This window comes from Vipera ursinii (genome assembly GCF_947247035.1).
Source record: "Vipera ursinii genome assembly, chromosome: 6".
Taxonomy (NCBI): Eukaryota; Metazoa; Chordata; class Lepidosauria; order Squamata; family Viperidae; genus Vipera; species Vipera ursinii.
The window spans coordinates 60659061-60672341 of NC_139515.1; the positions used below are offsets into that span (position 1 = coordinate 60659061).

At 45.6% G+C, this 13281-nt stretch overlaps 1 protein-coding gene across 1 annotated transcript in view; it reads right to left on the minus strand.

The window, feature by feature from the left end:
* GRAP2 (GRB2 related adaptor protein 2) overlaps positions 1-13281 on the minus strand; it is a 49569-nt gene that overhangs the window by 34042 nt on the left and 2246 nt on the right. Inside the window, exons 2-3 of the mRNA XM_083365786.1 lie at positions 11661-11752; positions 8938-9057 (exon numbers count right to left, since the gene is read on the minus strand). Coding sequence (XP_083221912.1) covers positions 8938-9057; positions 11661-11752 — 212 coding nt within the window. The remainder of the gene's footprint in view (positions 1-8937; positions 9058-11660; positions 11753-13281) is intronic.

The following is a 13281-nucleotide window of genomic DNA, read 5'->3' on the forward strand; positions in this document are numbered from 1 at the left end:
CCCCCCTCTCCTGGGTGCGTCCCGCCTTCTTTTCTATCCCCAGTCTCGATGAAGGGCCCAATTATTGGGACCCTGAGAGATGGCCGGGTAAGGCCAGGGGCTCTCGATATAAATTTAATAAGAGGCCCCTGGTTAATTTTTTAGTCAAATTTTTTAGGGGGTTGGGGAGGGGGGTGGGGGGTAGTGGTTGTCTGGCTGTGGGGGGTGGCCAAACAACTGTGTTGCAGGCCAGGCCTGGGTCTGATGGCGTTCGGGGAGAGCGGGTTGTGGTTACATCTGGGGCTCGGGAGCGGGTCGTGGGATTGCCGATTCCCACGACACTGGGGTATGGCAGCAGGCGTATGGACAGAGGGCCGTATCATTACCGGGAGGGCCGTCTCCGCTGTTTACAAGCGGTGAGGCGCTCCGACCCTCTGGTTCTTCCCCGAGGTACCGGGAGCGAGGATGTGCAGCCTCCTGAGCTCCGGCTGGTGTACCTGAATGCCAGGTCCGTGGTTAATAAGGCTCCCCTTGTGCGGGATCTGGTGGAGGGTGAGCAGGCGGACCTGGCTTGTATCACCGAGACCTGGTTGGGTCCAGAGGGTGGGGTCCCTTTGGTTGACCTTTGCCCACCAGGTTTCCGAGCGTTACACCGGCCTCGGGCTCAAGGTAGGGGCGGGGGAGTGGCGGTTGTTATTAGGGAGACCTTATGTCCACGGGAGACCACTGTTCCTCAGATAGTCGGGTGTGAGTCTCTCTTTTTGAGGTTTGGTTCGGGGGCGCAGTTGGGCTTGCTGCTGGTGTACATTTCGCCTAGTCACACAGCAGCAGCCCTGCCCGTTCTACTCGATGTCCTCTCCGGTTTGGTGATTGAGTTCCCCAAACTTCTAGTTTTGGGTGACTTCAATCTACCATCCCTGGGAGGGTCATCTGAGTTAGCTCGGGAGTTCATGGCTTCCATGACGGCCATGGACCTGACGCAGGTAATTTCTGAACCAACTCATGAGGGAGGCCACACCCTTGACTTGGTTTTTTTATCTGGACGGTGGTTGGATGATCTTGGTGGGGGCTCTCTATTTATTATGCCCCTGTCATGGACCGATCATCACCTCCTGTGGCTGGTCTTCCGTCTTGCCACCCCCCACCGTGGGGATGCGGAACCAACTAGATGGTACCGCCCCAGACGCTTAATGGACCCTCTCGGGTTCCAGGCAGCGCTGGGATCCCCACCTGCCTCCGTCGCTCACAGCTCGGCAGATGCCTTAGTGGAAGCCTGGGAAAGGGCAGCCACTGAGGCACTGGACCGAGTTGTACCCCTGCGGCCCCTGACCCGGTGCAGATCCCATCGAGCTCCATGGTTCTCCGCGGAGCTCCGGGAGATGAAGCGTCGGAAACGGGGCCTAGAGAGCTGCTGGAGGTCCAGCCGATCCGAATCCGACCGGTTGCGGTTAAGAACCTATATTAGGTCTTATCTCGCAGCGATGAGGGCAGCGAGGTGCAATTACTTCTCTGCCCTCATCGCGTCCGCAGATAATCGCCCGGCCGCCCTGTTTAGGGTGACTCGCTCCCTCCTTAATCAGGAGGTGAGGGAGGATCCCTTGCAGGGTCGTGCCGAGGAGTTTGGTCAACATCTGTCGGATAAAATCGCTCGGATTCGGACCGGTTTGGACTCCAGCTGGGCAGAGTCTGACGATCAGGACACGGGCAGTCTTGTCAATGTTATCTGGGAGGAGTTTGATTCTGTGACCCCTGATGAAGTGGACAGGATTATGGGGAGGTTGAGCTCCACCACATGTTTATTGGATCCGTGCCCTTCCTGGCTGGTTTATGCAGCCAGGGAGAGGACACGAGGCTGGTTCCAGGCGGTGATATCTGCTTCTTTGAGTGAGGGTAATTTCCCCACCGTCTTGAAGGAGGCGGTGGTGAGACCTCTCCTCAAGAAGCCTGCCTTGGACCCAGCTGTCTTGAACAACTTTCGTCCAGTCTCCAACCTTCGCTTTCTTGCGAAGGTTGTTGAGAGTGTGGTGGCGCATCAGCTCCCTCTGGTCCTGGATGAAGCGGATTATCTGGACCCGTACCAATCGGGTTTCAGGCCCGGGTACAGCACGGAGACGGCATTGGTCGCTCTGGTGAATGTTCTCTGGAGGACCCGGGATAGGGGATATTCCTCTGTCCTGGTCCTATTAGACCTCTCGGCGGCTTTCGATACCATCGACCATGGTATCCTGCTGCGGCGTCTCAGGGGATTGGGAGTGGGAGGCACAGTTCTTTGGTGGTTCTCCTCCTATCTCCTGGGACGTTCGCAGTCGGTGTTGGCAGGGGGGCAGAGATCGGCTCCTAGGTCTCTCGTTTGTGGAGTTCCTCAGGGTTCGGTTCTCTCGCCTCTCCTGTTCAACATCTACATGAAACCGCTGGGTGAGATCATTCGTGGTTTTGGAGTTGGGTATCATCAATATGCTGATGATACCCAACTTTTCATTTCGACCCCAAACCACCCCAGTGATGCCCTCGATGTGATGTCCCGTTGCCTGGAGGCGGTTCGGGTCTGGATGGGGAGGAACAGACTTCAACTCAACCCTGACAAGACTGAGTGGCTGTACATTCCGGCATCCCGGGACATTTAAAACGTTCCATCACTTTCTATGGGGGGTGAGTCTTTACCCCCCGTAGATAGGGCTCGCAACTTGGGAGTCCTCCTTGATGCACGGCTCACCTTAGAAAATCATGTAGTAGCCGTGACCAGGGGGGCTTTCGCACAGGTTCGCCTGGTGCGGCAGTTGCAGCCCTATCTAGACCGGGATGCCCTGTGTACGGTCACTCATGCGCTCGTGACCTCTCGTCTTGACTATTGCAATGCTCTCTACATGGGGCTTCCCTTGAAGACCACTCGGAGGCTCCAACTGGTACAGAATGCGGCCGCGAGAGTTGTCTTGGGAGTTTCCCGGTACTCCCATGTTACACCTTTGCTCCGTGAGCTGCATTGGTTACCAGTTGTCTTCCGGGTGAGGTTCAAGGTCTTAGTGATGGTTTTTAAGTCCTTACATGGCATGGGTCCGGAATACCTCGGGGACCACCTGCTGCCGGCGTCAACTCCCCTCTGCCCCGTGCGTTCCCACAGAGAGGGCCTCCTCAGGGTGCCTCCAGTCAGAGAATGTCGGCTGGTGGCCCCCAGGGGGAGGGCCTTCTCTGTGGGCGCTCCGGCTTTGTGGAACCAGCTGCCGGTTGAGCTCCGGATGGCACCGGATCTCCGCTCCTTCCGTCGCGGGTTAAAGACCCATTTATTTGAACAAGCTGGCCTGGCCTGATGGGGAATCACTTAGGGTTTTAATATTTATATATATTTTTATTGTTTTTATTGTGGGCAATAATTTAATTCTTTTTTAATTTTTGTATTTTTGTAGTTTTAAGATATGCCCTGTTCACCGCCCTGAGTCCTTCGGGAGAAGGGCGGTATAAAAATTTAATAAATAATAAAATAATAATAATAATAATTCTGTTGAAGGGACCCCAATACTGCACTTCTCCCTCTTTAATTTGAGGCCAGCAGCACGCAGCCTGGCTAGGACCTCCCTTAGCCTACCTGCCAGTTCCTCAGCTGATGCTCCTGCAATCAGGACGTCATCAAAATAGGGGCAGACTCCTGGGATGCCAGCAGCTACCAGTGTGGTGGATGCCCAGCCGGCTCTCAAAAAATCCAATTTGTAATTGGGTCGGGGCTCCAGTACCTCTCGGCGGTGAATCTTCTGGGCGCAGCTCATGGATCTCTTCTCGGGGTCGGCGGCTACGACAGACCGCGGCTATGTGGCCTGTCTTTTTGCAGGCCCGACATGTGGTCGACCGGAACTTGCAGTGCATGCGCACGTGGTTTCTGCCACAGTCTGCGCCATCAGTTGGCCTGGGCTTGTCCGGCCGTCTGTCTTGTTGGTTTGGGGCCGCCTTCCGCCGAAGGAGGTCGATGTTCTGTTTGTCCTCCTCATCCTCAGCCGTGGCAACCTGCTGGTGCACGGTGCCCGTCTGGCTGCCGGATCTGGATTCCTGGACAGCCCCGCAGGCTGCTTCGTGGGTCAGGATGGCGTCCTGGCTTCCTGTAGCGAGACCTCGGCCTTCGCGAACAGGCACTCCTGCAGCCTCGTGTCCCGTAGGCCGCAAACCAGTCTGTCATGCAGCCACTCCTCCAGGTTTGAGAACTTGCAGGGGCCGGCAGCTTCCTGCAGGGCAGCAATGTAATCGGCCCCTGACTCGTCAGGTCACTGGTCCCTCTTCTCGAACCGCAACCTCCAGGCCAGCGTAGACATGCGAGGCTGGAAGTTAGCATTCAGCTTGGCGACGAGGTCCCGGTAGGAGACAGCCTCGATGGGCTCTGGGGAGAACAGGTTCGCGGCGACCTCGAGGAGTGCAGGGCCGCCAATACAGAGCAGGGCCGCTGCCTTCGAGCTGTCCTCTGAGATCTGGTTAAACCTCATGTACAGCTTGGCGTGCGACAGGTACCAGGCCCACTTCTCTGGATGGCGGGTGTCGAATTCGCGGGGTTGACCTGTTCTTGCCATCGTTCCCCTGCTGGTTGCTGCAGTGGCTGGTCTCGGATCTCGATCGTGGTGGCCGGGGCCGGTCGCAGGTTGCTCGCGATGGCCGGGTTGCGGTTGCTGGCGGTCGCGTTGAGGGGGGAGGAAAGATGCCTCTTTTCCTCCAGCATGCGGTGCATTCCCCTAGTGACTTCAGCTCTTTTGTCGGCAGTATCCCATACTCGTCGCCACTGTAATGTAGTGGGTCCGACGCAAGGAAGAGACGCCAGCTGGAGTACAGGTTCAGCTCTTTATTGAAGGGGTCTGTACTGGTGAACAAGGGCTACCTGGCCTCCTTATATACCCGGCCAGGTAGGTAGCTAGCCAATGGGGTTGGCTCTAGGTTTCCCACCGAAACTAGGTTTTCCCGCCAAACCATCCAGGCCAATGCCCCCTAGTGGCTGCTGTTATGCAGGTGACCTGCACCTGGATACATAACACTCTCGCCTCCATTTCGTCATCAGAGGCCTTCAAGAAATGCCTCTGCAGCTGAGAATGGAGCTCTGTATTGATGCATGTGGTGCCCCCCCAGCCTCCATTTTGCCATTAGAGGCCTTCAGGAAAGGCCTCTTCAGCTGAGAACCAAGCTCTGGATTGAAACCACGTGGGTCAATCCGGAGCTCGGTTCTCAGTTGCAGAGGTCTTTCCTGAAGCCTCTGATGGCAAAATGGAGGCTGGGGGGGCACCACGTGCATCAATACAGAGCTCCATTCTCAGCTGCAGAGGCATTTCGTGAAGGCCTCTGACGGTGAAAGGGAGGTGTGCAAGAGGTGGTGAGTGGCCACAGAAGTAGGCCAGTGAGGCAAGGCAGGTGTCAGGGCATAGGAGACCTGGCTGCAGCGGTAAGCAGTGCAGGGAACGTAGGGCAGCTCCACCCCAACTCCTGCCCCAGCTTGATTTTTAGGCATGTGCCTTGCCCTAAAACTAGGGCTTGTTTTTTGGATAGGGCTTATATTAGGTCCACTGACAAAAATCAAGCTAGGTCTTATTTTTGGGGGAAACACGGTAAATGCTTGATATCTGCATGCAGAGGATACCGCAATCTGGGGATGATGACTGAGAAGGTCTGAACTCAAGTCACCACTAGAGAAACTGGTAGTTCTGGTTCTGGAAATGGGTTAATGAGTAATGAGGATATATACAAAAAAGATATTTTCTCAAGTAACTGAGGCCTAAGCTAGTTAGGATCTTATCCGACCCCTAAGTTGGCGTGGGGTAGGGAGGAAAGATCTGCTCAGAAGACTATTTTGTTCAGCACCTCATGATTCTCTACTCTCTCCATTCCTCTTTACCATCTATATAAAATCACTTGGGGATATCATCCGTTAGCATGAGGTCTGGTATCACAGTGATGATACCCAGCTATATATCTTGCCCTGGTGCCAGATGCATTGAACTTCCTGGAGGCTCTTATGGATTGGATAGAGTGGAACAGATTTTTACTGAATCCTTCCAAGAAGAGTAACTTTGGTTTTATAGACTGAACGATTCCAAGGAAATACAATTTTTGACTTTGAATGGAGTTGTGTTCCCCACTCAGAGATGTTTTTTATTTATTTATATTTCACAATTCTTAACCACCAATCTACCTCAGATTCACAATTTGGGTATTCTCCTGGACTCACAGCTCCTGCTTGATGAGCAGGTAGCAGTTGTGGCTAGCACAGCTTTTGCACAGCTGCTCTCATTGTGATCAGTCTTCAGGTTCTTACTCATGCCTTAGTCACCTCCCTACTTGTGTTATTGTAATGAGCTTTACATAAAGTTGCCTCTGAAAAGCATTCAGAAGCTACAGTTAGTACAAAATGTAGCAGTCTGGCAGTTATGGGTATATCCTAAAGTACTTGAGTAATTCCAGTATTTTAAGAGCTGCCTTGGTTGCTGGTTGACTTCTAGGCATGATTCATCAGTTATTTTTATGTCTCTAAATGGTTATGGACTGTCATCTGTTGCACTATGCCCTCCCATATTCATCTGCCCATCTGATCAAATCAAAGAGCCCCATCTTTCAGTTCCCATCATTATAAAATTGTTCCTTACAGAGCCTTGAAAGTAGTCATTCTAGACTGCTGCCCCATTCTTTGCAATTGTTTGCCTTGAAGATCCGGTCTGCTCCTGTCTTCTTAAGCTTTAGGGCAGAAGTCAAGATCTGATTGTTCAGTCTAGTCCAGTAGGAAGGTATGTTGTGAATGAAAGTTGGAGTCCAGCAGATGCACAACCCTGCATTTTTTGATAATTTTTGTTTATATTTCAGGGAAATACTCTTTATTTTTATGAGGGCTTCACTTATTTATTTTGCTGTAGTAAGTAAGACACAGCTTTATGACTGGGGAGATCTGAATTTTAGAATATCTTAGGTAGAAAGACAGCTGGGCGACCTCAGGTCACACTCTCAGCCCTAGGAAGCAGCCATGATAAACCGCTTCCAAAAATGTTGCCTAAAAAAAAGCTACAGTGAATATATGATTTGATCATTCATGCCATTTTCTTTAATTAAATCTTATACAAATTTATAGCAAGTTATTTGGGTAAGATTGGACAACATAAATGTAGACGACCACTAGATGGCAGAAAAGAATTAGACTCTGAAAAAATTATAATTTCTCTGTTGCCATTTTGTGGTCATCTTAATATTTGCAGCTGGGTTATAGTAGCCTTATAAGCTCCACATGAGGATTTAATTAATTGACTTTGTAATAATGGTAAGACGCTTTTGTTTTTTTAATTATGATTTTAAAAAGTTATACTAGCCTGAGCTTCATACCGGTCTTACTTTGAATGGATAGGTTCAAACATCATATTAAGTAGAAATAAATTACATTGTAGAATGCTCATAATCTTTTTACACTTGAAAGCATGCCCTTGTTTCTGTGTATTTTATCTTTATATAAGAAAAGTCTGTTATGAAAGGAAAAAGAATTGCTTCATAGTATTATTGATTGTGTTTGGGAGCATTTGAAAGACTTAAAACTTAATTCATGAAAAAATGTTCTGCCTGAAATCCTGGAAGTTCCATCTCATAGGTTTATGAAACCATGGTGATAGCTTCTTCATTTTTGTTGTTTCTTTATTCATTTTTTTGACTGACACTTGCATAGCAAACAAAACATAGCAGAGGACTAGACAGTCTAGTGGTTATGGCACCAGGCCAGAAAGCAGGAGACACTGAGTTCAAGCCTTGCCTCAACCATGAAAGGCTTCCAACCACCAATAAACACAATTCAGTCAAGCACCATATTAAATATGGAATTATTGGGCAGTACTTGCTTGATGTAAAGCAACTCCATTCTCTCAAATTTGCAGCTGTTCCAGTCTGAAATAGGTATAGGTAATTTCCACCCCACTGGTTTCACAAACAGAGAGGGAAATCTGTTTTAACAGGCTCTATCTATTTGAAATAACAAGGCTACTATATTTGGACTGCAAAAATCTGGAAGCTCACTACATGGAAAAAAGACCTCTTTCATAGACATATTATTATTATTACTTATTATTACTACTGTGTTTGTGCCTTCAAGTCAGTTTTTGACTCCTTGGAGACTGCTTGGATGAGCCCCTACCGTTTTCTTGGGAAAGTTTTTCAGAAGTGGTTTTCCACTGTCCCCCGTATTCTCCTAGAGAAAATGGTTTCATGCCTAAGGCAGCACTAGAATTCAGAATCTCCCAGTTTCTAGTCTGATACCTTAACTAGTACACTAAACTGTGAATTGTGAATTATTTTACATGCAATGTAATGTTAATTTTCTCAATCTGTGTTTAATCTCCACCTAAAAAATTGCATTCTGCCTCTGGCAAATTAGAAAATAAGTATCTGCCAGTACAGAATGTTCCATGTAGTAAAGGAATTAAAGTTAAATCACAATATATTTTTAATACAACAAATTGAATAGAATTCTATGCTACATTGTCTGCAATAGATTAATGCAGGTAAATTCGTGGAAAGATTTAGTTTTAAAATATTTGTAGCAGCTTCTATTTGTTTGCTTTGAATTGTTTTTCTGATTTAGGACTGTTTGGTATCTGCTTTTAGAATTTTTTGGTAAAATATATATTTATATGTTTATATAAATGTTTACTTAAGGGAAACTCCACTGAGTGATTTACAGGTACCTTTCAATAAGTAATACATAATACTAAATACTTACTTCTCAATTAAAATGTATTGGATTACATTGGTGAGTGTTGGAATATTAACATATTTTAAGGGCTAGATTGAAAAAACAACTGTTATGGGCCATCCAGAGGCTGTTATAATGATACAGAACATGCCTTGAAATTAATCAATGGCTGTTGCATACACAGAACAAAACATTGCTTTAAGATATCTATCAAATAAAGCTCTCTGCATCCCAATGTCCATCTTTCCCATATGGGAGAAAAGGAGGAGGAAACTTACATGACAGAGATAGAAAAATCTCCTGGGGAGTTCTGGCTAGCTCGGACTATGAAAGCACCAACTCCTTTATCCCTGAGCATCGTCTCAGCCGTGTGACGGGATACTGTCTCTTGGAACCAGCTGTCAAAACCAATACATCATAAGTGACTATAACAGAAAATCAATTTGAGAGAGAGAAAGCCAGATTTTAAAAGTATACAAGGGTAAGAAATGCCTCAACACTCAGTCTCAAACAACCAATCATCATCATCATCATTACCCCCATCTAATTTGTTTTTGCCAATCCAGCATAAAATAATGGAAGCTCCTGTCAAAATTCAAAGTGCTTCTGCCATTCAGAATGCAAAAAGGAAATGTGCCGTACCCATTCCTCTGAATATATATCAAGTTATTAGAAGAAACATTAAGTTCTATAAGCAGAGAACTAAATAATAACAGCTGATGAGGCTCATATTGATAAGTATAAATCATCCTAATGCAATCAATTACTGTGTTTTCCCCAAAATAAGTCCCACCCAGATAATAAGCCCTAGCCTGATTTTTTTTAGCGTGCTCTTAATATAAGCCCTACCCCAAAAATAAGCCCAGGGGTGGGTGGGCATGGCCAGCACAGGAGGTGGCGAGCATGCAGGGGCTGTTGGTGTCCAGCAGCAGCAGCCGCCTGTACAGTACAGGTAAGTCTGAGCATGGAGGCAGAGGCAGGGGTGGGGGAGGCAGGCGATCTGGATGTGCTGTGCAGCCATCTGGCTTGTGGGAGGATTGTGTGGCAGCACAGGCAGTAGGTGGAGGCAGAGGCACCAGGGAGAGGCAGGCAATCTGGATGTGCCATCCACTCCATCCCACCATCTCTCGGTTTGTCCGTGGCTGTGCTGGAGCAGGCGGCTGCACGGCGCGTTGGGACTGCCTGCCTTGCCCTGTGCCTCTGCCTCTGCTTGCTGTCTGTTCCACTGCGCAAGCCTCCTGCAAGCTCCCATGAGTCAGGCGGCCATGCAGCATGTTTGGATCACCTGCTTCCCCCCCACCTCTGCCTCGGTGCTTGGACTTACCTGCACTGTGTCAAGGGACCGGTGGGCTGCAGCTGCTGCCAGACACCGTTGGCCCCTGCACACTCACTGCCTCTTGTATGCACGCCGGGGGTGGGGTGGGGTGCCCAGCTGGGCTGATCACCCCGATACCGTGTTTCCCTAAAAATAAGCCCTAATGCATCTTTTGGTGCAATATATATATATAAGATTGGGTCTTATTTTCGGGGACAGGCACTTCTAAGAGGAAAAACTGATCAACTTTAAATTTAAAATGAAGTAGATTTTAACTTGCTTTATTTTGTTTTGTTTTGACAGGAGTCCCAGAGTGCCTGTAGAGCAGAAGGTCAAAAGAAAATTTTTTGAATATAGTGTTCATGTTCATTTGTATCTATGAACTAAAAAACATGAGATACAGATATAGACACACCCACAACATGCAGACATACATCATGCTAATTTTTGAAAGAATAAGAACTTTATGCAGCACACAGAAGTGACTATAAAGTCATAGGCAATTTTTTTTAAAAGTAGAGGATAAGAGCAAAGAAACACCTGTACTTAAATCTGCTTTATACCAACACTATTCACTATTATTAGTTAACAAGCCACTGTTGCTTGGTTCACAACAATTTGGGGGAAAAACAGCCACAAAACTCATGGTTTTCATGGTATAATGACTGGCTTTGTATGCTATTTCCTTTCTGAATAAGTAATGTAGTGCAGAGCACAGAAAAACAATGAGAAATACAAAGCTGCTTTCTTTTTGAGGATTCATCAACTTGAGTCCATTTCTGTTTTTTCAAACTTCCCTTTTCTTTCCTCTCAATTCATTTAGGTTTTCGATATACAGTGTTTGTCTTGCTATTTTCTCTGTGATGATGTCACTTCAAAATACTTCTTTTGTACTGGGCACTGACTTGTTTGTACATATTCATTTGATATCCATGCATTCTTTTTGTTTTTCCACACACACTTCTCAATTAATCTATTTTTATATTATTCAATTTATATTGCTCCTGACACACTCAAATCTCAGTTCCATATAAAAAGTGAAGTTTACCTTTGTATATAGTCATTTTTTGCTGTAATTTCTTGCAGCAGATTTCACTTCCTCTTTATCAGAGTTTACATGTCGCAACATTTTTCCATTTAGTTTCCCAACTTTAGTTAATATTCTACTGAAAGTTGTCCACTTGCTTTAATTTTTTGCTATGTATAAACTTACAAATACTACAGCTAGTTTGAATGAGTACGGGAATTAGCTCAGAAATTAAAGTTACTTTTAGAAGGAATTCTGTTATTTATACCTTATATGTGCAATGTTTTTTGGGCTACCCTTAAAATATTCCAGCATCCACTTGGAACGGTTTATATTTTGGACGTACTTTGGCAAATAGTATTGTGTAATTTGGTATGGCAGGATAATATTAATATCTTCTAGCTTTCTGAATACTTGTGCATATGTGTGTGTTTGTATGTGTATGAAAGTTGCTGAAAAGCCATTAGGAAAATATTCAGAATTGTGAATATTTCCGGACTGAACAGGAAAGGGAAGATAGGTAAAAATGGAAAAAGAACTTTTTCCCAGAAATTTGCTACTTTCTTTCTTTTTACCCATTCGTTAAATTATTTTTTAAATGGGTGCACAGAACTCAATTTTATAAAACATGGACATAAATGTAGAAATTGTATACTTACCTAGGAATCTGAAAATCAATATAATTCTTTGGGACATATCCCTCACAATTCTTCAATTCAGCTCTGTACCAATTTTCCTGAGAGCTTAAGATCTGTAAATCAGATGGAAAACTGAAATTACTTTATGTGAGACTTGTGCTAGCCTATGTTTTGAAGATTTTATGCCTCCTTAACTCCTTTGCTATGCTTCTTGCTATCAACTCTTATCAGTTTTCCTCCAGAGATCTGAAACAAGCTTCAGCCATTTTTTTTCTTGAAAATAACTGTGTTCTCTTACCTCAGAAGAAATGAACTAGCATAGCAGGTGTGCCAAACCAACTGTTGAGAGAAACTGATCATTCCTGACTTTCATTTATTAGGCATGGACATCTGTGGGAAGAAAGCTTACATGGAAACACTTTCCTTTAAGAAAAAAAAAGCCTGATTGCACAAAATTTCAGCTGCAGAGTGTGCCTCAGCACCTCAAAATGTCAAAAAAAAAAAGAGGGTGGACCTGTGTAAGCATAACAAGAAAAAAACATTAGAAGCTGTATTGAGGGTCTGGATTTCTCCCCTACTTTGGTGCCTTGGTTAATTACTTTTTAAAGAATAAGTGTTATATAAAATTTATTTGAGAGCCAGTTTGGTCTAGTGATTAAGGTACCAGGCTAGAAGCCAGTCATTCTCTTCTCAGCCCAACCCACCTCATAGAGTTGTTGTTATGAAGGAAAACGAGAAGGAAGGTAAAGGTAAAGGTAACGTTTTCTCCTATCCAGTCATGTCTAACTCTAGGTGGCAATGCTCTTCTCCATTTCTTAGCCAAGGGAGCGTTGTCTGAAGACATTTCCATGGTCATGTGACCAGCATGACTATATGCTGAGGTGCATGGAACGCTATTACCTTCCCACTGAAGTGGTACATATTTATCTACTTACATTTGGATGCTTTCAAACTGCTAGGTGGGCAGGAGATGTGGTAAGTAACGGGAGTTCACCCCGTTTGAGTTTCCGTGCTTGAGTTTCAAACAAGCCTAGGATCTTTAACCACTGAGCCGTCATGCCCCCAGGAGGAGGAAGGAGTATTAGGTATATTCGCCACCTTGAGTTATTTATAAAAATAATAAAGGTGGAATATAAATAAATAATATTTCCATCCAAAGTGTTCCTGCACATGGCAGCTAGCTAACATGACAGTGGCTTCTGAGGTACTGTATTGCTGTTCAGTCTTAGAGAGAGATGGTGGGTCAATGAAGTGACTCTGCTGTCCCTTAAGATTTATCTCTGTAAATGACTACAAATAATAGATAGAAGTGAAATCATCCCATAAATCTTACAATTTATAATTAATATAATTTATAATTCTTCCTTGCTTGTATGAGGAAATAACCCTTTCATAATCAAAAATAAAAAGAAACAGGGAAACCAAATGGAAATTTGGGTGGTTTAGAAATAGGAAATATAAGTAAAAAATAAAAAAAATAGTTTGAGAAGATTATGGTAGCTTGGATTGAGATTGTGGAATTGGTAAAATAATTTTAGAAAGCAGTGAAAGAAGAGGTTGAAAATATGTTTAAAAGAACTAAATTTATGAAGCATTGTACTGAATCTATAGTAGAGTTAGTGGCATCACTTCAGGAGGCATA